A 27,064-nucleotide genomic window follows, 5' to 3' on the forward strand; every position below is an offset into this window, starting at 1 on the left:
TTCTCGCGAATGAAACGAAATCCGATTACGGAGTGTTGCAAAGTGAACATACGTCGAATATTTCGTTGCTTTTTGTGTCGACTGAAACGAGTGGGATGCCGTCGCCGGGCGAAATGAACGCCGAACGCCGTGCTGGACGTCGTATGTACGTATCACCCTCCCGGCTGTGATTTGGCGGCCGTCTCAGCTGCAGTGTGCCGTGATCGGTGAGTGAATTGTACATGAGAGATAAGTGTTTCTCAAAGCGCGATACACCCGAATCTCAATAGAATCGTTGTCTCGCGTCCCGCGTGTCGCAGTGGAACGATCATAACCTCGGAATTCGCGTCTTTTGCCTCCGCGCTCCGTTTCGATTCTTACTCCGAATAAGTGAATCACGCGGGAAGATGCTTCAATGAATAGCTTGAAATTCTTGTTGAGCGCGGGAATTAATAATCAATTAAAGTGATTGAAGAGAACGATCGCGCGTTTGGCGTTCTCACTTTGCTTGTCGCGATCGCGAATAACGATCGTGAACGAGGGAGCGAGCTTGCTTCAAAATGCGTATCAAATGTGCGTCCGTGAATACAATTCCGTTTTTCGTTAAAGAACAAGCACGTAATTCGCTCGTTCACGTACTTAATTTGTCGTAAATATTTCCAATTTATTTCTCATGGTATCAGCTCTCAGCTGTCGTTCTCCTCACGCTTTATAATTTAGAGTATATGTATTTTCCAAAACGGTTTTTCGTTTAATTTATCGATTTAATTAAATTATTCGAAAATATACACGAAATATGATTTTGTATTGTTTCGAGGAATTCTACCATAATCCATAAACAGTATAAACACACACGGACAATCGCTGTTTCAGTCAAATTTGCATATAATTATTTATTAATACATATATGTGCCGTGATAAAAACTAGACTATTTAGATCTTTACTTATTTATTATTTCATTACTATACCTACTTTATATTCATCAATATTTTATACGTTTTTGGATAAATACTTACTCACAAACTCGCAAGTGGCAGGCTCCGTAAAGGTGTTATCCTACTGTTATGTTTTATAACCGTCTTACATGTTTTGCACGTCGCATCTCTACCTCTTACGTCGTACTTGTCCCATATTTCTGCTCTTCTTTTTATATTCGTATCAATACAATTACATTTATCAAGGTGATTTATTTCTGAATGATTTATCAGAACGAACACACCATACTTAAAACTTATTATTGTTTTGCAATAATTGCATGTTGCTATGCATTTTAATACTTTGTAATTTTCTAGGATGACACCACGTTTTGGATGTTTGTCTAGTAAGACGTACCAATGCCTGGACACGTACCTATGTCTGGACATCTTTATCATTTTAGTTCTTAAATAAATTATAACGCGAATAAAAATTAAAGAATCAAAGCTAAAAATATCTTTCTTGTATCGTATTTTTATCTTTGATTTTAATTCGCGTTATATATTTATATAAAAACTAAAATGATAAAGGTGTCCAGACATAGGTCTTAAGTGTCCCGACATTGGTACATTTACCTTACTGTTACGTTATGTATATCGCATAAGTGATCTTTAGTTCTTGCATTCTATAACTTTTCGAAACAATTATTCCACAATGATTACACTTTACTGAATCAGAATTTTTTTTCTGTACAATGTTTTCGGTACAATGTTAACATTTATATTGAGTTTTGTGTTGTGTGGGCGTTTATCTCAAGAAATAAAGAAAACAATTTTAAAATATTATACATATATATTATTAAGATATCTATGTAACAGTATAAACTTACAATTAAACTATCTAATTATTAACTATTTTACATTAAACAACAACATTAAAAAATTAATAACTATTACAGCAGAAACAATAACTCCTATCATTGACATCATTGTTCTAATTGATTTTCTTCACTTTTTATTACGTTTTCTATGGAGAGTTCGGGAAAAACTTAAAAAATTAAGGTCGATTAATTTTAATTATTTTTAAATGTAGTCCGCCTTTTGGCGCTAATAGGAATGCTCGAGGATTGTTTACGTAGGGTATTGTAGTTTTCTCGCAAGTTTCGACTTTGTAGTTTCGTAATATCTTTACAAGTCCAACTTTACTCTGATAAACGGCGAAGCGAGCTCCTGAAAGTAAGAAAACAATAATGATATTGATCAGATTAAAGTTTTCGATCAAAAATACTTTTCAGTTGGAAAATATGTAATAAAAATATTTTCCAATTGGAAAATATTTTTTTGCGCAAAAAGAAATAAAAAGTGATTTTAAATCATTTCACTATACCAATGCAATTTCTTGGCCCGTCGCCGAAAGGTAGATAAAACATTGGGTGCCTGCTCTGCACAGCATCCTCATTAAATCTTTCTGGATCGAAGACATCTGGCTTTGGATAAATATCCGGATCTCGCTGAATCGCGTATGCAGGAATCCATATTCTTTGATTTTTCGGTATACTAACTTTAGTACCATCGAAAGTATAACTCGACATGGATTCTCTCATAAGAACTGTCACTGGTGGATATTTTCGTAATGTTTCTGCATGCATTAAGAATAGTGTCAAATTATGGAAATATTGAAAAACTACAATTAGATTAAAGTTTACTAGCCGTGGGATCATATTAGATTATTAGATTATCGCTGAATATTATTCTTCAAACGACATACCTTTGAAAACTTTATCTAAATAATCCATTTTTTTAATATCATCGTACATTAAATCTTTGCCATGTTTCGCATACATCTCGTCAATTTCTTCACGTACACACAGAAAAATATCGTTCTACAGCCAAGAAAAGCAATTACTCATTTTATTTTATTTGGTTTGAGTAATAGTTTTCTTCAACAAAGAATATTTTCTTAATATTAGTTTTAAGATATACTTATCATAAGTATTAGAAAAGCTTATCATCATGTGCTTAAAAGAAGAATTTATTCTTCTTTCAAGTATATTCTGAAACTTTATCTAAGAAAAGCAACATAAGCTTGATTTGAATATTTACTGATTCTTTAGGTAAGAATATGAAATACTTGGCTGTATAGAACAACATTCTTCTAGGTTAGGAGGTTTTCGTGCGCGGTCCGGAGGGGTACAGTTTAGAATATTAAAATTCCTGTCATCAGGTGGACTCGAACTCGGTTCCTCGTGGTTATGAGTCTGATACTTTATTACTAGGCCACATCTCTGATTATATTCTTAGTGCTGCAGTATCTAGTTTTGACAGAAGTGATTCATTGATTTCAAGTATATTCTGTAAACTTTATCTAAGAAAAGCCACATAAGCTTGATTTGAATATTTACTGATTCTTTAGGTAAGAATATGAAATACTTGAAATCAATGAATCACTTCTGTGAAAACTAGATACTGCAGCACTAAGAATATAATCAGAGATGTGGCCTAGTGATAAAGTGTCAGACTCATAACCACGAGGAACCGGGTTCGAATCCACCTGAGGACAGGAATTTTTATATTCTAAACTGTACCCCTCCGCACCGCGCACGAAAACCTCCTAACCTACATTCCACTTAGGAACTAAAGAATTAAAGAAAATTAAATAAATAAAAATAATATTAATTGTAATCCTCAAGAATACAAATTCTTTTTTGAAGTAAACGATTATTCTAGATGAATAAAATTTTTACTTGATTCAAATAACGGATAAACTTCTCTCAAGAAAATGTGATATCTTTATTGAAGTATATGCTTCTCTTCCGTGGACTCTATATTGTAAGTAAACAGAATGTTCGTATTAATTTAATATTCTTGTTTCAAGTACTAAACTTGCTAAGATCTAGAATATGTTTTGAGTAAATGTGATACTTATGACGACTTTATGGTAGATTTGCTCATATATGAACTTATCAAATACTTGAAGCAAGTAATATTAACTTGTAGGTAGTATATATTTTTCTGTGTGTAAATTGTCCTGTACTTTTTTATTTAATGCTAACTCATAGAGCGCATTGCTAATAGTTGTTGACGAAGTTTCAAAGCCAGCAGCGAAAAATACGAACGCTTGGGCAGCTATTAAACTATCTGTCAAATCTAAAATGTAATTTATTTATTACCATTTAATTCTTTATTAGATTATATAATCACTCAACCAACTCACACACATAATAAATTCATTATTTTCAAAGTTATATTATGTCAAAATTCGGCAATAAACAAATTGTTGTTATAAAAGTAAAAGTTAACTTTACTTTATTGTGATTCATAAAATTATTTTAAACTAGTGTGCAAACTGGTATGGAATTTCTATGTGAAAGATAGTCCTATGACAGATAAAAGTAATATATATAAATATATAGATACATACCAATATCGCCCAATTTATCTGGATTTTTCTTTAATTCGCGCAACATATCAACGAAATCGTGTCTAGTGATATTATTCGTTTCTCTGTAGTCCATAGTCTCCACGATAACGCGCGTGAAGAATTTGGTGACTTCTGTTTGCGGTAGGACGTACGCGGACAATTCGTAAAGCCACGGAAACATTTGTCTCATTCTGAATCGTAATGTATTTCTCCAAGACGGATTAAATATTTGTCTTCCCATCTTGCGAAATTCACTGTCTTCGTCCGACAAAGCGTTCATCTCGATGCCGAAGGCGCAGCTGCCGATAACGTCGGTCGTATATTTGGCCGTCAACTCGCGACATTCTACAGGTTCATCTCTGCTCGCTACTTTTTCCATGTATTGGACGAGGTGGTCAGCGCATTCGGATATTAAGGAGAACATCTCCTTCAGTCTACCGGATGTAAAAACAGGCGACAGTCTCGTTCTCAACGGTCGCCATCTCTTCGGCTCCAAAGCGAAAAGATGTTGCGACAGCGGATCGGCCTGTGACAAAGATATAGAATTGTAATCGAGTAAATTTAAAATTAAGAACTACTAACTTACAAAGACTTGTATAAAGCTCTTGGAGATACATCTCATATTTTTAATAACTTTTTGTCATGCGAAAATTATAGAAGTGTAATATTATGTGAATCTTTCAAAATCATGCGCCGTGTATGTATTTATATATTTTCTGGATATACTTAAATATAATAGCTTAAAATATTCTCACCTTTTTGAAAGTGGGTAGTCCTCTGTTAGCAAATGTGGAGAAATCTTTGATAAGGATATCCTTAATTAAATCTGGATTTTTTACAATAAGAATTGGAGTTGTTCTAGCGAATATCCCAATCATTGGTTCATCTTTATACTCGTTATATAATTTTGTCGTATAATCGCCTATAGATAAATTATTAAACATAATGTCTTTAAAATTGCCGAATCCTGGTGTCGGTTGCGGACCACGAACGTCACGTGACTTCCAAAAGTCGAAAGTTGACGTGAGGTAATAATAAAGAGCGATAATTACGGCGGCGATGCCGCACAGAATTTCGAAGGGTTCCATTGTTCAACAATCGTCGATCAGTTATCACGAATGATCTTTACTGAAAGAAAAAAAAAACATTTGGTTACATAAACGTCCTATAGTGTTGAAATTATAAAGTTCAATGAAATACTATCAGAATGCATCTTTAACAAGTCATGAGTTTAAATTACATTTGATGACTATTATTCTTAAATTAATATTGAATTAGAGAAAACTTTAATTTAGCGTGCCTTCTGGAGATACCTGGAGAAGAAGCGTTTTTTTTAATTTATAAAATACTTTAAATATTCAAATGTATTATGCAATATTGATATTGACAGTTTCAATAATCTAAATTCGTTGATACATTGACTGTTCCAAATTGATACCTTATCAGTCTTATCACTCTGGTATCACAGATATCGTTTCCTTCGTATTATATGTTAGTCAAAGTATCTCATTTTTGATATTTTGCAACTAACGACTAAATAACTGACTTGTACTTAAATATTAATTATTAAGAAGTATTACATCTCTCATTGTCAGTCTTATCTTTTATGACGCTAATGCGAAATATAATAAGGTAATCTGAAGACGTTCGTCTGGAAAAAAAACTTTAGAACGAATTAATACTTGCACAAATGCACAACCAACGTTGCGTCATCAAAATTAGAAAAATTACTGAATGAGGAAAAAAGTTGGTACATAATACGCACAATTACTTCTCAATATAGCGCGCTTTAATACATGCAAATCGTCTTGAAATCTAAGGCGAAGAATTTATCGCCGGACAAATAAGATTTTTTTATAAATTTAATTTGATGACCACGCAATCTGTTACGTGGCGATTATTTACATTTCGCTCGCTTGTCACTTAATATTTTCCACGATACTGGAGTAGAAAAAAAAAACGAATAAACGTGAAACGAGAGATCGTTCTATCGTTTTACAATCCAAGCCCGTCCTCGACCTCGAGCGGTGCATGGTACATCTAGTAGCGGCAGTGGGGATAAAGTATGAGAGGTATAGCAGTCACAGACCCGTCAATGTTACTTTGATGACGACATTATTCAATACATGAACGAATGACTGAATGCAGCACATGTAACGTACGCACGATGCAAAGTAAACCATTGTTCAGGGATTGAGAGGCTCGTTGATAACGCTTGACTTATGTAACGTATATGATGTAATACTTCCGAGATAAAATAAATAATACTGTCAATAGCATCGGTATCAATATCGTTTCATCCATCGCGCAATAACGTTTCGGAAAGTAGAAAATATTGCGTCGAAAAAGTCGCGAGATCGATTCCTCTCCGCTTCGTAGCGATTCCGGTGGTTTCTTCGCTGATGATGATGATGATGATAAATAAACATGCGATGAAGTGATTTCTTTCAACACATATTCGATGATGAAATTACAGAATGTTTCTTTTTTTTTCTTTCTGAAATTCGACGTTGGTACAAGCAACGAACGTGACATACCTGAACGCGGATGGCGGTGCGACGTAATTGCATCTCCGGGAGATATATTGCGCTGTGTACCAGCTCGCGTCGGCTCGTAAGTGAATGTGTAGCACGCAACGTTGTAACTGGAGATTCAACCAACCGTCGCCGTCTAGATCGTGTGGAATTATAAGCGCCAGCGCCCTAGAGTAGGAGAGTATGTGGACAAGTATGTGATGACTCACGATGAATTGTGGAAACGGTATCTGCAAGATTTATCTCCCTCCGACGCATCTAGTGTGCCTTAATTATCGTGACTCTGCAAGTAGCGATACTAGAAAAAGTCGATTAGATAACATCATGTTACACTTACTTAATATACATATGTATGTTAACATGCAGATTTCGGTGCTGAGCTTTTGACCGTTTTGTTTAATCATATTGCGAATAAATGCATCGATTAAGTTAAATATATAGCGAAAACATTTTCCTTTAAGATGATCTATTCTGTGCTCCTTTCGGCTGTACAATTAGCCGCAATTGAGCGAAATATAAAGGAATTACAGGACCTTGTTCAAGAAGCGAGAGAGAACAAGAAATCGCCGCGGATATTAATTTTGCGGTAACGAAAAACTCTCGAAGCATTGCTAATATCGACGACAAGTTTCAAAGCCAGCAATAAGATATCTAAATGCTTGTGAAGTTATTAAACTATACCTGTCAAATTTAATCTGAAACGTCATTTCTTCAAAACTATAAATAACTTAACTTTCTATTTAAAAGATTAATGAATTTATAATACATATGTAATAAATTTATTATTTTTAAATGTATTTTTCTCTTGTTATCCTCTGAAGAAGACCAAGTGAGTATATAGTCGAAACGTATACAGTCGGATCTTAAATTTAAGACCGTCTTAAGATGAGCATCTTATGAAGCAATACAGAGCCGTATTAGCATCTTAAGATATTACTTAAGACGATCTTGAAATAAGAACAGGCTATGAATACCGGCTCAGAGACCTTAGGCCGGTTCTACAATCAGTCGTATGTCGTAGTCGGATGTCGGAACGCAGCCGATGGTCCAATGAGGAAAATTCGTTTTCGAAAAAGTTTTCGATTTTGCAACTGTCTCTATGTAAGCTGAGATATTTTGCAAAACATTTTCTTGACAAGGACAAAATATTTTTAAGAAGGGTAATTTTATTGTAAGACCACTAAGTATATAATTTTATATAATAAATAGAATTACAAGAATGAGTATTACACCTTGCACCAAGTTTTGAATGCACTTGCTTGAGGATTATAAAGATTTTAGCAAATATTCTTTCATTATATATTTCAGTTGATTTTGTATGTATTATGAAAACCTTTCTCATAAAAACATCGTGTAGACATTTCAAATTTTACGTTTCTCTGTTTTGTATTTTAGACTATATAATACCAATGATGTTTTAGTGTTATCTAGAAACTTTTTTGAAAATTTGAAACGTTTCTGAAATACTTATATTTAGTTTTGTGTTATGTGGGCATTTGTCTGAAGAAATAAAGAAGACAATTTTAAAAGATAAACTTACAATTATCTAGTTATTAACTATTTTACATAAGACGTAAATGCACAACATTAAAAAAATTAATAACTATATATTACAGAATGACTCCTATCATTCTAATTGACAGATTTTCTTCATTTTTTATTACGCTTTCGATGGAGAGTTGGAGAAAAACTTGAAAAAATTAAGGTCGATTAATTTTAATTATTTTCAAGTGTAGTCCGCCTTTTGGCGTTAATATGAGTGCTTTAGGATCGTTTACGTAGGGTATTGGAGTTTTCTCGCAAGTCTCGACTTTGTAGTTTCGTAGTATCTTTACAAGTCCAACTTTACTCTGATAAACAGCGAAACGCGCTCCTGAAAATAAAAGAACGATTATGATGTAAATTTGATTAAAGTTTTCGATCAAAAGTACTTTCATTTGGAAAATATGTAACAAATTAAAAATATGTTTCGATTAAAAACTTTTCTGCGTGGAAGGAAATGAAAAGGGATATTTCAAATTATTTCACTATACCAATGCAATTCCTTGGCCCGTCGCCAAAAGGTAGATAAGCCATCGGGTGCCTGCTTCGCACAGTTTCTTCATTAAATCTTTCTGGATCGAAGACATCTGGCTTTGGATAAATATCCGGATCTCGATGAATCGCGTAAATGGGAATCCATACCTTTTGACCTTTCGGTATATTAACTTTAGTACCATCGAAAGTATAACTCGATGTGGACTCTCTCATAAGCATTGGCCCCGGCGGATATTTTCGTAATGTTTCTATATGCATTAAGAATAGTGTTAAATTATGAAAATATTGAAAAACTACAATTAGATTGAAGTTTACTGGCAATGATATCATATTACAATATCGCTGAAAAAAAAATATAGCATATATTATTCTTCAAACGGCATACCTTTGAAAACTTTATCTAAATAATCCATTTTTTTTATATTATCGTATGTTAAGTCTCTACCATGTTTTGCATACATCTCATCAATTTCTTCACGCAGATTATCTTGTATTTTCTGATTTAATGCTAACTCGTAGAGCACATTGCTAATAGTCGCCGACGAAGTTTCAAAGCCAGCAGCGAAAAATACGAACGCTTGAGCAGCTATTAAACTATCTGTCAAATCTAAAATATCATCTTTTTATTAATATATCAATATATTAATTTAATGTTGTTTGAAATTAGCTAACCCAGATAGCTAAACCTGCGCAGACAGATTCTAAGCAGAGCTTGCAGTAAATTTTCATGTCTGAAGGACAACAATTTTCATACAGAAGCTGCTTTATCAGACGATGTTGTCAAACTGTTACCAGAAATATGACAGAATCTGTTTACATTGCCTGTCAGTAGGCTCTGTCCGCGCGGTTTCTGTTGCCAATCTGCGTTCTGATTATGTTAGCAGACTTTACTAAGGGTGCCGTCCCATGCAGGACGGAATTTCGGAAAACGGAATCTCGGAATCATTCTGATTGGTTAGCCCCATGGGGCACAGTACAAGCCCCATGAGGCTAACCAATCAGAATGATTCCGAGATTCCGTTTTCCGAAATTCCGTCCTGCATGGGACGGCACCCTAACAGAACATAAGGGACGCAGTTAATGTCAGTCTGCTGACATGTTTTGATCTAATCTGTTATCAATCTGTCGACATACACTGCTATCCTTTTGTTTACTGGGTAATCACTTAACAATTTATATATGTATATAATTTTATTATTTTCAAAGTTATATTATGTTCAACCGGCAATTATTGTCGGCCGTACTACGGCTGTAATAAAGAAGTCGCTATGAAAGTAAAAGTCAACTTTATTTTAATATGATTTATAAATGTACTTTTAGACACATGAAAACTCGTATGATTTTTCCATGTAAAATATAGTCCTATGGCGGATAAAAGTATAATATATAAACATACATACCAATATCGCCCAATTTATCTGGATGTTTCTTTAATTCGCGCAAAATATCAATGAAATCATTTCTAGTAATATTATTCGTTTCCCTGTAGTCCATGGTCTCCACGATAACGCGTGTGAAGAATTTGGTGGTTTCTGTTTGCGGTAGGACGTATGATGCGAACAATTTGTAAAGCCACGGAAACATTTGTCTCATTCTCATTCGTATTATACCAGTCGGATTGAATACTTTTCTTCCCATCTTGCGAAATTCACTGTCTTCGTCCGACAAAGCGTTCATCTCGATGCCGAAGGCGCAGCTGCCGATAACGTCGGTCGTATATTTGGCCGTCAACTCGCGGCACTCGACAGGTTTATTTTCGCTCACTACTTTTTCTATGTATTGGACAAGGTGGTCAGCACATTCTGATATTAAAGAGAACATCTCCTTTAGTTTACCGGATGTAAAAACAGGTGACAGATTCATTCTCAACGGTCGCCATCTCTTCGGCTCCAAATGGAAAAGATTTTGCGACAACGGATCGGCCTGTGACAAAGAAAGTTTTGTAATCAAGTAAATTTAACTCAAAATTAAATTCTACTAACTTACAGAAACTTGCATAAGTCTCTTGGAGTCTACATCTCGCATTTTTTAATAAGTATTATTATACGAAAATTATACAAGTATATATATGAATCTTTTTAAAACAGATGCGACATGTGTGTTTTGTTTATATTTTCTTTGGATATATGTATTTAAATATAATAGCTTAAAATATTCTCACCTTTTCGGAAGTGGGCATTCCTCTGTTAGCAAATACGGAGAAATCTTTGATAAGGACATCCTTAATTAAATCTAGATCTTGTATAACAAGAACTGGAGTTTTTCTATCGAATATCCCAATCATTGGTTCATCTTTGTAGGTGTTATACATTTCTGCCAAATAATCGCCCACGTACACTGAGGAAAAAAATTGGTTATACGGACTAAATTTGTATAGTTGTTGATCCAATGATTGATTCAACAATAATTAAGTTGCACTAAAAAAGGTATAGTTCATTCATGTCAACCATCAACATTTTTAAATCAAGAATTAGTTAATTCAACTAATGTTTAGTTGAACGTATCGGACTAAATATTTTAGTTAGATGAAACACATTTTTCAACAAATTTTTTTTCTCAGTGTATGTTTTATTAAGCATAACGTCTTTAAAATTACCCAGCCACGGTATCGGTCGTGGACCACGAACGCCACGTGACTTCCAAAAGTCATAACTTGACGTGAGGAAATAATAAAGAGCGAGAATTACGATGGCGATGCCGCACAGGATTTCGAAGGGTTCCATTGTCCAGCAGTCGTCGATTAGTTATTACGAATATTCTTTACTGAAAGAAAAGGAAGGAGATCGTTTTGTTATATAAACCTTCGTCTTGTTGAAATTATAAATTTGGATGAAATTTAATCAAAATTTATCTTAAACAAAACATGAGTTTATATTGGATTTGATGAATATTATTTTTAAATAAATATTGATTTAAATAATATGTATTTTGTATTTAACTTAGCATGTCATCTGAAGATCGTATCGAAGTATCGAAGAAACGTTCCTTTAGTTGTAAACCATTTAAAATATTTATGTGGATTATTAGTAATATTGATATTGATAGTTTCAATTATTTAACTTTGTTCATATATTAACTGTTACGTTGATATTAATTTGATACCGTATTCTGGTATCACAGATATTTTCTTCGTATTGTATATATTAGTACCAAGTATCTCATTTCCGATATTTTGCAACCGACGATTTAATAACTGATTTACACTCAAATGTTATTAAGAAGTTATTACATAAGTCTCGTATTTTTCATGATGCTAGGGGTGACAAATAATACAGGTAATCTAAGTTTGTCCGGGAAAAGACGCTAGAACGAATTAATATTTGTACAAATGCGCAACCACGTTGCGTCATCAGAATTGAGAAATAACTGAAAGAAGGAAAAAGTATAGGCAATTAAAATATATATATATACCTCAATATAGCATGCTTGAATACATAAGTGTTACGTTCCGATATCATTCAAATCTTTTTGAAATTTAAAGGCGTAGAATTTATCTCCGACTAAAACAAATGAAATTTCTCGATAAATTCAATTCGATGACCACTCGATGTTTGTTTATCTTTTACTTCATCGATTGTCACTTATAAATCGATAAAGAAAGTTCATCGTTTTCGCAAGAAAGTTTAGCGCTTAAATCCAAGCCCGTCGTCGACCTCGACCTCGTGCATCTGACAGCGCAGTGGAGATAAAGTAGGAGAGGTATAGCGGTCACAGACACGTCAACGTTACTTTGATGACGATTATTCAATGCGAGAACGAATGACTGAATGCACACACACATATTGTAACGCGCGCACGTTCGATGTAAAATAAAGGAAGTAAACCATTGTTCAGGAATTGAGAGACTTGCTGATAACGTCCGATCTGCAACGCACGATGTAACACTTCAGAGATAATGATACGTTTATCAATACGATCGATATCGTTTTATTTTTCGCAATGTTTCGGTAAGGAGAAAATATCGCGAGATCGATTCCTCTCCGCTAGTGACTCCGGTGGGCGGTTTCTTCGCTGATGATGATGATGAATGCAATGGGAGTGCGATGAAGTAATTTCTTTCAACACATATTCGAGGATAAAATTACAGAATTTGTTTCTTCTTTTTTTTCTGAAATTTGATGTTGGTACAAGCGACGGACATGACATACCTGAACGCGGATGGCGGTGCGATGTAATTGCATTCGTCATATATTGCGTTGTACATCAGCTCGCGTCAGCCCGTAAACGCGAACTTTTGTAGTCTTGTACTAGCTCACGCGACGGTGTAAAGGCCTCCGCACAATGAAAAATATAAGGAACAAGGAACAGATATTAGCGATTAGGAATAAGAAATCAGGAATAAAGCTGGTGTAGCATTGATACACGGCTTCCGATAGGTTAAAAATCTATTACCTGTGTTATTCCCTGTTTCTGATGCCTGTATTTTTCATCGTGCATTCAACTTTATTCTTGATTCTTTAGTCCTAATCGCTAATATCTGTTCCTTATATTTTTCATTGTGCGGAGGCCTTAACTGGTGGTAATTCAACTAACCGTCTAGATCGTGCGAAATTATAAGCGCGGACGCTCCAAAGCGAGGAGAGTATGTGAGTCACAATGAATTGTGGAAACGGTTTCTGCAAGATTTATCTCCCTTCTTCGCATCTAGTGTGTGTTATCGTGACTCTGCAAGTAGCGATACTCGGAAAAGTCGATTGGATAACATCATGTTACACCTAATATACATATGTATGTTAACATGCGGATTTCGGTGCTGAGCTTTTGACCGTTTTGTTTAATCATATTGCAAATAAATGCATCGATTAAGTTAAATATATAGTGAGAACATTTTCCTTATGATGATTTATTCTATCCTTTTTTCGGTTGTACAATTAGCCGCAATTGACCGAAATATAATGCGAAAGGAATTACAGGACCTTGTTAAAGAAGCGAGAGAGAACAAGAAATCGCGGATATTAATTTTGGGGTAATGAAAGACTCGATCTCGAACGTATTGCTAATATCGACGACGAAGTTTCAAAACCAGCAATGAAATATCCTGTATGCTTGTGAAATTATTAAACTATCTGTCAAATGTAATCTGAAACGTAATTTTTTTCAAATTATAAATAATTTAATTTTATTAGAAAAATTAATAATTTAACAAAGCATATGTAATAAATTTATTATTTTTAAATGTATTTTTCTCTTATGATCTGAAGAAGACCCAGTAAGGTCGAAACGTATGTAGTGTCGGATCTTAAATTTAAGACCGTCTCAAGTACAATCTTAAGATGTTATGAAGCAATACAGAGCCGTATTAGCATCTTAAGATATTACTTAAGACGGTCTTGAAATAAGAACAGCCTATGAATATCGGCTTCAGAGACCTTAGCATAGCGTTACAATATAAATATCTCATATCTATATACGTCTTGGATATGTGAAAATGTCCAATGTTTTTGTTACAAAACGTTTATGAAAGGTTTCACAAACATCTAAAGATTCTGCAACTGTCTCTATATAAGCTGAGATATTTTGCAAAACATTTTCTTGACAAGGACAAAATATTTGTAAGAAGGGTAATTTTATTATAAGACTACTAAGTATATAATTTTTTATAATAAATAGAATTACAAGAATAAGTATTACACCTTTCACCAAGTTTTGAATGCACTTGCTTGAGGATTATAAAGATTTTAGCAAATATTCTGTTATTATATATATTTCAGTTGATTTGTATGTATATTATGAAAACCTTTCTCATAAAAACATCGTGTAGACATTTCAAATTTTATGTTTCTTTGTTTTGTATTTTAGACTATAACCAATGACGTTTTAGTGTTATATAGAAACTTTTGAAAATTTAAAACGTTTCTGAAATACTTATATTTAGTTTTGTGTTATGTGGGCGTTTATCTGAAGAAATAAAGAAGATAATTTTAAAAGATTACATATATTATTAAGATAAGTAACAGTATAAACTTACAATTATCTAATTATTAACTATTTTACATAAGATGTAAATGCACAACAACATTAAAAAAATTAATAACTATTACAGCGGAAACAATGACTTCTATCATTGTTCTAATTCTAATTAACAGATTTTTTCACGCTTTTTATTACGCTTTCTGTGAAGAGTTCGAGAAAAATTTGAAAAAATTAAGGTCGATTAATTTTAGTTATTTTCAAGTGTAGTCCGCCTTTTGGCGCTAATATGCGTGCTTTAGGATCGTTTACGTAGGGTATTGGAGTTTTCTCGCAAGTCTCAACTTTATAATTTTGTAGTATCTTTACAAGTCCAACTTTACTCTGATAAACAGCGAAACGCGCTCCTGAAAATAAAAGAACCATTATGATGTAAATTTGATTAAAGTTCTCGACCAAAAGTACTTTCATTTGGAAAATATGTAACAAATTAAAAATATGTTTCGATTAAAAACTTTTCTGCGTGGAAGGAAATGAAAAGGGATATTTCAAATTATTTCACTATATACCAATGCAATTCCTTGGCCCGTCGCCAAAAGGTAGATAAGCCATCGGGTGCCTGCTTCGCACAGTTTCTTCATCAAATCTTTCTGGATCGAAGACATCTGGCTTTGGATAAATATCCGGATCTCGCTGAATCGCGTAAATGGGAATCCATATTTTTTGACTTTTCGGTATACTAACGTTGATACCATCGAAAGTATAACTTGACATAGATTCTCTCCTAAGTAATGTCGCTGGCGGATATTTTCGTAATGTTTCTATATGCATTGAGAATAGTGTTAAATTATGAAAATATTGAAAAACTACAATTAGATTGAAGTTTACTGGCAATGATATGATATTACAATATCGCTGAAAAAAATATAGCATATATTATTCTTCAAACGACATACCTTTGAAAACTTTATCTAAATAATCCATTTTTTTTATATTATCGTATGTTAAGTCTCTACCATGTTTTTTATAGACCTCGTCAATTTCTTCACGTAAATTGTCTTGTACTATTTGATTTAATGCTAACTCATAGAGCGCATTGCTAATAGTTGTCGACGAAGTTTCAAAGCCAGCAGCGAAAAATACGAACGCTTGGGCAGCTAATAAACTATCTGTCAAATCTAAAATGTAATTTATTTATTACCATTTAATTCTTTATTAGATTATATAATCACTCAACAATTCACACACATAATAAATTCATTACTTTCAAAGTTATATTATGTTAAAATTCAACAATAAAGAACAAATTGTTCTTATAAAAGTAAAAGTTAACTTTACTTTATTGTGATTTATAAAATTATTTTAAACTAGTGTCCAAACTGGTATGGTATTTCTATGTGAAAGATAGTCCCATGACAGATAAAAGAAATATATAGATACATAGATACATACCAATATCGCCTAATTTATCTGGATGTTTCTTTAATTCGCGCAACACATCAACGAAATCGTGTCTAGTGATATTATTCGTTTCTCTGTAGTCCATAGTCTCCACGATAACACGCGTGAAAAATTTACTGACTTCTGTTTGCGGTAGGACGTACGCGGACAATTCGTAAAGCCACGGAAACATTTGTCTCATTCTGAATCGTAATGTATTTCCCCAAGACGGTTTAAATATTTCTCTTCCCATCTTGCGAAATTCACTGTCTTCGTCCGACAAAGCGTTCATCTCGATGCCGAAGGCGCAGGTACCGATAACGTCAGTCGTATATTTGGCCGTCAACTCGCGGCACTCGACAGGTTTATTTTCGCTCACTACTTTTTCCATGTATTGGACTAGGTGGTCAGCACATTCTGATATTAAAGAGAACATTTCCTTTAGTTTACCGGATGTAAAAACAGGCGACAGTCTCATTCTCAACGGTCGCCACCTCTTCGGCTCCAAAAGGGCAAGATTTTGCGACAGCGGATCGGCCTGTGACAAAGAAAGTATTGTAATCAAGTAAATTTAACTCAAAATCAAATTTTACTAACTTACAGAAACTTGCATAAGTCTCTGGAAGTCTACATCTCGCATTTTTTAATAAGTCTTATTATACGAAAATTATACAAGTATATATGTATCTTTTTAAAACAGATGCGACATGTGTGTTTTGTTTATATTTTCTTTGGATATGTGTATTTAAATATAATAGCTTAAAATATTCTCACCTTTTCGGAAATGGGTATTTCTCTAGTAGCAAATACGAGGAAATCTTTGATAAGGACATCCTTAATTAAATCTAGATCTTGTATAACAAGAACTGGTGTTTTTCTATCGAATATCCCAATCATTGGTTCATCTTTATAGGGTTATACATTTCTGTCAAATAATCGCCCACGGATGTTTTAGTAAGCATAACGTCTTTAAAATTACCCAGCCCCGGTATTGGTCGTGGACCACGAACGCCACGTGACTTCCAAAAGTCATAACTTGATGTGAGGAAATAATAAAGAGCGAGAATTACGACGGCGATGCCGCACAGGATTTCGAAGGGTTCCATTGTCCAGCAGTCGTCGATTAGTTATTACGAATATTCTTTACTGAAAGAAAAGGAAGAAGATTGTTTTGTTTTATAAACCTTCGTCTTGTTGAAATTATAAATTTGGATGAAATTTAATCAAAATTTATCTTAAGCAAAACGAGTTTATATTAGATTTGATGAATATTATTCTTAAATAAATATTGATTTAAATAATATGTATTTTGTATTTAACTTAGCATGTCATCTGAAGATCGTATCGAAGTATCGAAGAAACGTTCCTTTAGTTGTAAACCATTTAAAATATTCATGTCGATTATTAGTAATATTGATATTGATAGTTTCAATTATTCAACTTTGTTCATATATTAACTGTTACGTTGATATTAATTTGATACCGTATTCTGGTATCACAGATATTTTCTTTGTATTGTATATGTTAGTACCAAGTATCTCATTTCCAATATTTTGCAACCGACGATTTAATAACTGATTTACACTCAAATGTTATTAAGAAGTTATTACATTAGTCTCGTATCTTTCATGATGCTAGAGGTGACAGATAATACAAGTAATCTAAGTTCGTCCGGGAAAAGACGCTATAGAACGAATTAATATTTGTACAAATGCGCAACCATGTTGTGTCATCAGAGTTGAGAAATAACTGAAAGAAGGAAAAAGTATGGGCAATTACCTCAATATAGCATGCTTGAATACATAAGTGTTACGTTCCGATCATTCAAATCTTTTTGAAATCTAAAGGCGTAAAATTTATCTCCGACTAAACAAATGAAATTTCTCGATAAATTCAATTCGATGACAACTCGATGATTGTTTATCTTTCACTTCATCGATTGTCACTTATAAATCGAGAAAGAAAGTTTAGCGCTTAAATCCGAACATCTCATGCATCTGGCAGCGCAGTGGAGATAAAGTAGGAGAGGTATAGCGGTCACACAGACACGTCAATATTACTTTCATGACGATTATTCAATGCGAGAACGAATGATTGAATGCACACACACGTATGTAACGCGCGCACGTTCGATGTAAAATAAACGAAGTAAACCATTGTTCAGGAATTGAGAGACTTGCTGATAACGTCCGATCTGCAACGCACGATGTAACACTTCAGAGATAATGATACGTTTATCAATACGATCGATATCGTTTTATTTTTTGCGGTGTTTCGGTAAGGAGAAAATATCGCGGGATCGATTCCACACCGGTGGGCGGTTTCTTCGCTGATGATGATGATAAATGGGAGTGCGATGAAGTAACTTCTTTCAACACATGGCATATTTGAGGATAAAATTACATAATTTGTTTTTTTTTTTTCTGAAATTTGATTTTGGTACAAGCGACGGACGTGACATACCTGAACGCGGATGGCGGTATAATTGCGATTTAATTGCATCTGCCATATACTGCGTCGTGCATCAGCTCGCGTCAGTCTGTAAGTGCGAATTTATACTATCGACGGTGTACTGGAGGTAATTCAACTATCCGTCGCCGTCTAGATCGTGCCGAATTATAAGCGCGGACGCTCCAGCGCGAGAAGAGTGTACCCGTGCAAGTTCGTGAGTCACGATGAATTGTGGAAACGGTATTTGCAAGATTTATCTCCTTGCATCGCATCTAGTGCGCGTTATCGTGACTCTGCAAGTAGTGGTACTCGAAAAAGTCGATTAGATAACATCATGTTACACCTAATATACATATACAGTATGTTAACATGCGGATTTCGGTGCTGAGCTTTTGACCGTTTTGTTTAATCATATTGCGAATAAATGCATCGATTAAGTTAAATATATAGTGAAAACGTCTTTTTTTATGATGATTTATTCTATGCTTCTTTCGGCTGTGCAATTAGCCGCAATTGAGCGGAATATAATGCGAAAGGAATTACAGAACCTTGTTAAAGAAGCGAGAGAGAACAAGAAATCGCGGATATTAATTTTGCGGTAATGAAAGACTCGATCTCGAACGTATTGCTAATATCGACGACGAAGTTTCAAAACCAGCAATGAAATATCTGTATGCTTGTGAAGTTATTAAACTATCTGTCAAATGTAATCTGAAACGTAATTTTTTTCAAAACTATAAATAATTTAATTCTGTTAGAAAACCAGCAATGACACATATGTGTGCTCATATGGAAATGCGGTGCGATATGTTTGTTATGTGCTTGTGGTATTCTTCGGAAAATAGATTATAATTTGAGTGTTTTATGAAGTAAACTCTTGTCGTTAAACTCGAATTGGAAAAAAATCTGTTCAACTACCGAATGTAAGGATTAATTGAATACTGGCTTTTTTTCGTGACACGTAAAGCTTTTAAGGTGTTAGAGCGTACACCCCACCATATTGTAATTTCTGCCCGAGCTAGTTCATCGGACGTCGTACCGTGACGCATATGTAAATTTGTAGCAGAAATTTATTTCCTGGTTTACTTTTCTGAAATTACATAATAACTTTCATTTCTTTTGATTAACATTAAGCTTATCTTGGAGAATTCGACTTTTTATAAACTTTTTATACAGTGCTAGGTATACTTTATTGCGCATGAAAATACGTCGCGGGATTTAGAAATCGCACAGGGCTTTCCGTCACATATAATATTCCGTCGCAAATTAATTGCTAGCAACGAGGAAGAAGATGCGTTAGGAATTGAGTGAATCTCCATGCAATACGAGAAAATCTCACAAATGCCCTGAGAATGCCGAGTAAATGAAATATCCTTAGAACTTGCGCAAATTCTTATGCCATGATGTCGTTCTTAAAATGATGATGACGTCGAGAAAGAATGTCCAGTTAAATAAAATATAATTTTTATCACAAATGTATATTTTTTCAGCGAAATTCTAGATATAATTTTATTATAAATTTAGAAATACATATATTATATAATATCTAAATTTTTCTTGCCTTTTATGAAATAATTATTCAATATGTTATGTGTATGAAAATCGCGTCACAGAGCATTTATATTATTTTCTGTTCAGATTCTTTTGCTTATATGAATGTAATAAGGTTGCAATTGATGTTGTATAACGTAAAATCATAGAAATTCATGGTTTTGCTTATTATGCGCGTACGTTTGAGATTGCAAAAATTGCATCAAAGTGCTGTTATTTATACAGCAATGTACATAACTGTATTAAGATAAGTGCTATAATAATGTCGAAAAATATTTGCAGATTTGAATTGTTACACAGTAATTAAATTAATTAATATAAGAATTAGATTAATAATACCTAATAAACTCAACAAATAAATTAGATACATGTTACATAATAATTTAATAAAAGACAATAATTTAATAATTGCGAAGCAACAATTAAATTCAAAAGGATTATTCCGGTATCGAGGAAAAAGGCTTCAGGCATTGAATGATAAAAGACACGTAAAACATACAAAAATAACGCTTGTCGCGTAATACCACATTGATGCAATTTTCAACAATTTTCGCATTTTCAAACGTACATGGATCTGAAAGAAATATTCTGAAAACTGATATTTGTAAAGTACATAGTATTTTTCTGTCGTAAAACTAGGTTACAGTGGAGAATAAATAATTTTGAGATAATATGCGTCCTCCGTATAAATATATGCACAACTGACAGTAACGAAGAGATAATTATTGCGACCGTGAACGTAATGACCAATCAATTGCATTTATCTACACAAAAGTAAGAAGACCATTAGCTATTTAAAACAGTGTTGTTATTCATAAAAGTATGAAATTATCGTACGAGGACATACTAATACACAATAGTATAAAAAAAGATAAATTTAGAAAATATAAATAAAGATACAAATAAATAGTTGTCATGAAAATGTTTCATTTATCAATGTTATAATTCTTTTTTTCGTTACACAATGATTAACTATGAACAAATAATAATTTACGAGCTAACAATAGATAGTTTATGATTACGATAATATGATAATACAAGTTACATTTTTTCATCTAATTAATTCCAACGTTGTTTGAAACAAACTACGCAAACGATGTAGTCTAACGTTAAAATTAAAATAATTAATTTTATATATAGCAATTTTATATATAGCCGATAGCGATTGAGTAATTGGATAACATCTTTCGATAGGATCACGCTTATTTGTTCTGATCTCATCATCCTTCTGCTAGATTTTACGTTTGACATGTCGACGATGATGTAATTTTTTATCATTGCCATATGCTACACCGTTGCTTAACGAATAATGATGATCGTAATTAATCAACAACATTCGAACGATCCGTGATTGCTTCTACAGTATTCACCGTATACATTTAAGACATGACTATAAATCATGACTTCTGTCTGATACCATTGTATTTTAGAGACGTGTATAATTAAGAGAAAATAATTTGTGAAAAAATCTCTTATCGTATTATTTATGGCACAGAGTGTAAACATTTATCATCTTTTAGACCTTCATTAGCCAATTAGTAAGACATACGTGTTATCACTGAATGTTCTCTTTGATTGCTGATCTCTTAATTAAATTTTCTAGGATATTTTGCAAGCCAGCAGGATATTCCGTGCCGGCATAACTCGGAGTCTGTCTCTTATCACAAATCATCTCCTCGTCAGACGGGATCAAGTCTTCAATTAGATCCAGATACTTATCGAAAGGACACAGTATATCGCAGCCTGGGATTTGAAGATCTTTGATAGTGGGCGGAATGCCTCGATAATACACGAGCTGAAAAAACCCATTACACGATACATTATAATAAAAATAATTAAAAATCTGTATCATCTCTTCCTCTATTATTGGATAATGTAACAATTGTTTGTATAAAAGACGCTTACCTTCACATAATACTCTTGGCCGATCTGTTGCAATTCCAGAATAACTGCGCTAGAGTATTCGGGGACATGCGGCTTGTACACACCGAACGCGTGCAACATACTAGCAATGTTGGTTTCGTGACCACTGTATAAATAAACCTTCGTTTTTGGCGCAGCAGTTGGATTTTGTGCAGCTATCATATTGTCCGCCATAGAACGGATCATTGGACCTAAAGCAGTGAAAAAGTTTATCGTAATGACGTTATAATAATGAAATTCTACATGGAAGTGTGATTCAATTGTTAACGAATCTGTCACATTTGTAATAGGCTGGAGTTTCATAACAAATTTAAACTGAAAATTTTACATTGCATGTAGTTTCTTTTTTCCAAATCAAACTTATATATAAGATTTGTATAATTTTAATTTTTTTTTAATTTTTTGAAAATATATCAAATTAATAAATTAATAAAATTCATATAATTATTAATATATTTCTAATAATTATTAATTTGTATATTATTAAACAATTAAATTTTATCGGAACTGTTTTCGTCAAGATAAACATAACTTACCAGCATATAGCCTTCTTGTTAAAGGAGTAAAATTACTAATATTGTAGAAGGCCACGATTCCATCAAACAATGCTCCATAAGGAAAATAATCGTATGCCCATTCGGGAAGAGGCAATTTTAGGGAAGACTCGGCTACAAAAGTCTGATAAAGAAAATAAAGATCTTCCAATGTCTTTATTTTCTTGCCGGTTAGCTTTGTCAAATTGTCCATTAAGTCCTTGAATTGGTTAATCTTTGCTTGTCCTTGAGGCGAATTCACTATTCGATTGTATTCGTCGAGGTACCTGAAAACGATTTTAAATGTAGATCAAGTTATCTTATTTATATTTATATTAATTTTTAGATAGGTAGATATTTAAAAGATTAACTAAATATAACTTTTTTTTTAAATATTCTTATTATATATCTTAAATATAATTAAAGATTACACAAACCACTTAAAGATTAATTTTTCGTTTTCTTTGCTTGTTTTATTTATTTTTCGTTACTTACTGCGGACACTCGTCGGCCAGGATGATATTGTCGTCGATACGTGGTGTGTATGATGTCGGGATCGGCTGCCAATTTAAAACAGGATTCCATCGTTGTACACTTGTCGGTGGGAATAAGCTAGCGAGAACAAGTTGCAGAGACATTTTTGTTCTCTCAAAATCCGAGCTACGAGCTACGACTAGTTTTGGTGTGTATAAATTGTCAAGAAAGTCATTGTATCTAAAGCGCAAAAATTTTCCCAGTCTATATTCATGTTTCTTGCCATCCTGTAAATAATCACATAAATGCAATCAGTTAGTAGTCAAGTAAAATGCAATTGTTTTTAAATAAAAAGTAGAAAGAAGTATAGTTAAAGTAGAAAGAGAATTGATAATAATATATTTAGTAAAATAAAAAAATTATAATTTATATGTATAAAATCTCTTCTCGAATAAGAAATAATTACAAGCACCGCAAAAATTTGCGACTTAATCTCACTAGAATTAAGTTCTTGTAACATATAATTCTCTTAACGTTAATTCTTACATTTTTCATAGAATGCATTCTGGATAATATTATGTCGTACTTACTACAGTCAATTGTCCGAGGCCTGTCGGATAGAAAGAATAATTTATATACGGATCGTCCGGAAACATTTCACGACCGTTATTATCGGGTGTCCGATCGCCATGTCTGAATATCTGTAAAAGGATGAATAAAAACAATTATTAAAATATACGATCGCGGATAATATAATCTAGAAAATAATATAAAAATTAAATTGGAGAGAGAGAGAGTGTGTGTGTGTGTGTGTGTGTGTGTGTGTGTGTGTGTGTGTGTGTGTGTGTGTAATGTTTAAATATTAATAGTATTATCTAAATGCACTTACCACATTAACTAATTTAAGCTCAGAAGGTACACCTCCGATCAAAATTATGTTTAAGCTGATAAAAGCAATTAATACATAATTATCAAAAATATTACACGAGATCATGTTGGTACCTAATCTGAAAATACAATAGGTTCATATAAGTATGCAATAATTTGAAGTAAAGATATCTTATTCTAATATTATTCTTTTTAATTGTCAGCACGAAAAACACAAGACTTCATGATTAGAGCTGCAGTACCGTAAATTCTATCTAATTGTAAGTCTTAACTTAAAATTTTGTATTATATAAATGATAAAATAATATTTTTTAAAAACTGTAGAAATTGACGCACATTATGAGATATTTGACGTATAATTAAACCGTTTTTTTCGGCGTTTGATGAAGTAGCACTTGTCGTCAAACACAAATCGGAAGAAATCTGTCGAACTACCGATTGTAAGGATTAATTGAATACTGCCTTTTTCTCATAACATGTAAGGCTTTTAAAGTGCAAGAGCGTACACCCCACCATATTGTACTTCCTGTCCGAGTCATTTTATCGGACGTCGTACCGTAAACGTTATGACGCACGTAACTGTAGGAGAAGTTTATTCCATGATTCAATTTTTCGGAAATTATACATATAAGTTCTATTTCTTTTTTTTTTTATTAACATTATAAACTTATCTCTGAGAATTTAACTTTTTATAAACTTCTTATACAATGCTAGACATATAATTACGCACGCGGCACGAAAGCACGGCGCCGCGGCGGGGGGGTTTACGCAGAAATCGCAGGACTTTCCATCACAGAATATTCCGCCGCAAATTAATTGCGTGCAGCAAGGAAAAAGATACGTTAGGAATTGAGTCAATCGCCACTCATTACGGAGAAATCTCATGAGTGTCCTGAGAATGCCGAGTAAATGGAATATCCCTTTGTTGGAACTTGAGCAAATCCTCGTATAATTATGCCATGACGTCGTTCTTAAAATGCCGCTGATGAGATCAAGGATATTCTGTTAAATAAAATGTAATTAACACAACAAAAATATATTTTTTTAGTAAAACTAAAATATAATTTTATTATTAATTTAGAAATAAATTATATGACACCGGAATTTTTATCCGGTGTCGCCTTAAGAAACGATTATCCAATATTATATAATGCGTGAAATATATACGTGTGTATGAAAAACACGTCACAGAGCATTTATATCATTTTCTGTTCAGATTCCTTTGCCCATATGAAAAAACGTATAAAATGCAATTGATGTTATATAACGTAATCACAATAATTCATGGTTTCTTTCATTACACGTACGTTTGAGAATGTGAAAATTGCATCAAAGTGTCGTTATTTACACAGCAATATGCATAACAGTATTAAGATATCGTATTAATAATGTTGAAAAATATTTGCAGTTTTTAATCGTGTCATTCAGTAATTAAATGAATTAGTAAATGTTAGAGTAATAATACTTATAGTAAACTCAACAAAAAAATTAGATATACGTAATCGCTAAACAATAATTGCGAAGCAACAATTACTAAATTGAAAAGGATTATTTCAGTATCGAGGAAAGAGGCTTTAGGCAGTGAATAATAAAAGGCGTATAAAACAAAAAAATGACGCTTGTCACGTAACGCATAGTGATTGCATAATATTGATGCAATTTTCGCATTCTCAAACGTACACGAAGAAATACATATCTAAAAGAAATACTTGGAAAACTTGCGCGATATTTGTAAGGTACATAGTATTTTCCTCCTGTTAAACTGGATCGCAAATATAGCAGAGAATAATTCTGAGATGAACGCGTCCTTCGTATGAATATATATAACTGTAATAATATAATTACTGCAATGTGACCCATGAATATATGGTAGTGACCAGTCAATTACATTTATCTACACATAAGTAAGAAGATTATTAGCTATTAGCTAATCATAACCGTATTGTCATTTGTAAAAGTATGAAATTGCTCTACGAAAACTATATTATTCGCGAACGCTAGAACAATTTCTATACTAATTGAAAGATATATAGATAATTTGTATTTTCACGTGATTTGCCGCAAAAATCACATGCGTCGACTCGCGCATGAGATCACAATAATTTTGATTATTGTGATTATATAAAACAACTTTATATTAATTATTAATAAATCAATCAATAAAACGATTTCAGCGAAATTACATTACAAAAATAAATACTTGCGGACAACTTCTTATCTGCGATATTAATAACAGTAGATATATTTACACATCTACCATCACGCACAAAATTAAAAAAAAATGTTTTTTAATTTAGAAGATACATGTACGTGCATCTCGACTTATGTTTCTCAATTTATTCGCATCAATCTGCCATTCGCGTCATAACTGAATAACGGTCTTCATATATAATTAGCATAATTAATGATATGCCAAGGCTGCTTTTAGAATACTCTGTATCACGAATTGAGAGCATAAACACGAGAAATTTGCCATATGAATATTTAATACTTGTCATAAAATTTCAAAATGTCAAAAGATCGCAGCACTTTTACTCCATTTGAATATATTAGGTATACGTTTATGTAGATTTGTAAATTTGTACATTTTTATATATTTTTATAAAAATTCTACGGATAATTAATCCTCTTTCCGCGACAAGAATGTCGAGCAGTAGTTTTTTAAGCGATCTTAAGTCATGAGCGATTTGGTATAGATAACGTTCCGCGAATATAATTCTCGTGATAAAAATAGAACTCTGTTATTAGATGAGGAAGAATCACTTACACTTCATAGTGATTATGCAGCAAATCGGGGATACCCGATAGAGTGATTCGTTCGTAATTTTTCATGTTTTCCGGCTTTTCCCAGTACCGTTCTGACGATATAATCGTTCGTTTAAGCAGCTACTTATTACCTGAGTGATTTAACGTTACAGAATATTTGTAGTCTAATGTTGAAATTGAAATAATTTTATATATATGGTCGCATATGTGCGATTGAATAATTGGATAAGATTCTTCGATAA

The 27,064-nt window shown here is 33.0% G+C and overlaps 5 protein-coding genes across 7 annotated transcripts in view; 1 reads left to right on the top strand and 4 right to left on the bottom strand.

Moving 5' to 3' along the window:
- Positions 1 to 6: 6 nt before the first annotated feature.
- The window catches only part of LOC139782358 (venom acid phosphatase Acph-1), a 33,552-nt gene continuing 6,494 nt past the window's right edge, over positions 7 to 27,064 (top strand). Inside the window, exon 1 of the mRNA XM_071721369.1 lies at positions 7 to 206. The gene's annotated coding sequence lies outside the window, so the exon portion shown is untranslated. The remainder of the gene's footprint in view (positions 207 to 27,064) is intronic.
- On the bottom strand, positions 1,728 to 7,014 carry LOC139782362 (probable cytochrome P450 6a14). Its single transcript, XM_071721376.1, has 7 exons — positions 6,853 to 7,014; positions 5,071 to 5,443; positions 4,316 to 4,841; positions 3,916 to 4,041; positions 2,663 to 2,758; positions 2,282 to 2,533; positions 1,728 to 2,124 (listed from the first exon to the last, which is right to left on the bottom strand). Exons 2-7 carry the CDS (start codon positions 5,401 to 5,403, stop codon positions 1,952 to 1,954), a joined length of 1,506 nt encoding a protein of 501 aa, XP_071577477.1. The 5' UTR covers positions 5,404 to 5,443; positions 6,853 to 7,014; the 3' UTR covers positions 1,728 to 1,951.
- LOC139782357 (probable cytochrome P450 6a14) lies at positions 8,031 to 13,484 on the bottom strand. Of its 3 annotated transcripts, XM_071721365.1 has the most exons (8): positions 13,035 to 13,484; positions 12,298 to 12,386; positions 11,483 to 11,649; positions 11,048 to 11,223; positions 10,287 to 10,809; positions 9,272 to 9,493; positions 8,883 to 9,134; positions 8,031 to 8,722 (listed from the first exon to the last, which is right to left on the bottom strand). In XM_071721365.1, the coding sequence occupies exons 3-8, from the start codon at positions 11,607 to 11,609 to the stop codon at positions 8,550 to 8,552; spliced, it is 1,473 nt and encodes a 490-aa protein (XP_071577466.1). In that variant the 5' UTR covers positions 11,610 to 11,649; positions 12,298 to 12,386; positions 13,035 to 13,484; the 3' UTR covers positions 8,031 to 8,549. The 3 variants fall into 3 exon arrangements, with proteins under 3 accessions (XP_071577466.1, XP_071577468.1, XP_071577465.1); XM_071721367.1 differs by lacking the exon at positions 12,298 to 12,386 and having other exon boundaries at positions 13,279 to 13,484; XM_071721364.1 differs by lacking the exon at positions 12,298 to 12,386.
- On the bottom strand, positions 14,803 to 19,573 carry LOC139782356 (probable cytochrome P450 6a13). The gene is given in 7 exon segments (XM_071721363.1): positions 14,803 to 15,203; positions 15,366 to 15,617; positions 15,753 to 15,974; positions 16,249 to 16,774; positions 17,011 to 17,150; positions 17,153 to 17,382; positions 18,700 to 19,573. Coding segments are annotated over 6 exon segments (1,503 nt in total). The 5' UTR covers positions 17,343 to 17,382; positions 18,700 to 19,573; the 3' UTR covers positions 14,803 to 15,030.
- On the bottom strand, positions 20,838 to 25,025 carry Acph-1 (venom acid phosphatase). Its single transcript, XM_071721372.1, has 8 exons — positions 24,787 to 25,025; positions 24,393 to 24,635; positions 24,058 to 24,175; positions 23,759 to 23,869; positions 23,190 to 23,455; positions 22,698 to 22,981; positions 22,144 to 22,352; positions 20,838 to 22,033 (listed from the first exon to the last, which is right to left on the bottom strand). Exons 3-8 carry the CDS (start codon positions 24,160 to 24,162, stop codon positions 21,794 to 21,796), a joined length of 1,215 nt encoding a protein of 404 aa, XP_071577473.1. The 5' UTR covers positions 24,163 to 24,175; positions 24,393 to 24,635; positions 24,787 to 25,025; the 3' UTR covers positions 20,838 to 21,793.

This window comes from Temnothorax nylanderi, unplaced genomic scaffold (genome assembly GCF_030848795.1).
Source record: "Temnothorax nylanderi isolate EJ_2023f unplaced genomic scaffold, tnyl_v1.0 TNYL_tig0406_pilon, whole genome shotgun sequence".
In the NCBI taxonomy this organism is placed as follows: Eukaryota; Metazoa; Arthropoda; class Insecta; order Hymenoptera; family Formicidae; genus Temnothorax; species Temnothorax nylanderi.

Excerpts from the sequence above, each read along its gene's own strand:
- LOC139782362 (XM_071721376.1), bottom strand. The coding sequence starts at position 5,403 with ATGGAACCCTTCGAAATTCTGTGCGGCATCGCCGCCGTAATTATCGCT. Across the intron at positions 2,534-2,662 it reads TTTAGATAAAGTTTTCAAAG|AAACATTACGAAAATATCCA; the intron begins GTATGTCGTTTG and ends TAATGCATGCAG. Across the intron at positions 2,125-2,281 it reads CGGGCCAAGAAATTGCATTG|GAGCTCGCTTCGCCGTTTAT; the intron begins GTATAGTGAAAT and ends TCTTACTTTCAG.
- LOC139782357 (XM_071721367.1), bottom strand. The coding sequence starts at position 11,609 with ATGGAACCCTTCGAAATCCTGTGCGGCATCGCCATCGTAATTCTCGCT. Across the intron at positions 10,810-11,047 it reads GAATGCCCACTTCCGAAAAG|GCCGATCCGTTGTCGCAAAA; the intron begins GTGAGAATATTT and ends TCTTTGTCACAG. Across the intron at positions 9,494-10,286 it reads AGATAAATTGGGCGATATTG|ATTTGACAGATAGTTTAATA; the intron begins GTATGTATGTTT and ends ATGATATTTTAG.
- Acph-1 (XM_071721372.1), bottom strand. The coding sequence starts at position 24,162 with ATGATCTCGTGTAATATTTTTGATAATTATGTATTAATTGCTTTTATC. Across the intron at positions 22,982-23,189 it reads CTGGCCGACGAGTGTCCGCA|GTACCTCGACGAATACAATC; the intron begins GTAAGTAACGAA and ends AATCGTTTTCAG. Across the intron at positions 22,353-22,697 it reads AACAAGAAGGCTATATGCTG|GTCCAATGATCCGTTCTATG; the intron begins GTAAGTTATGTT and ends TCACTGCTTTAG.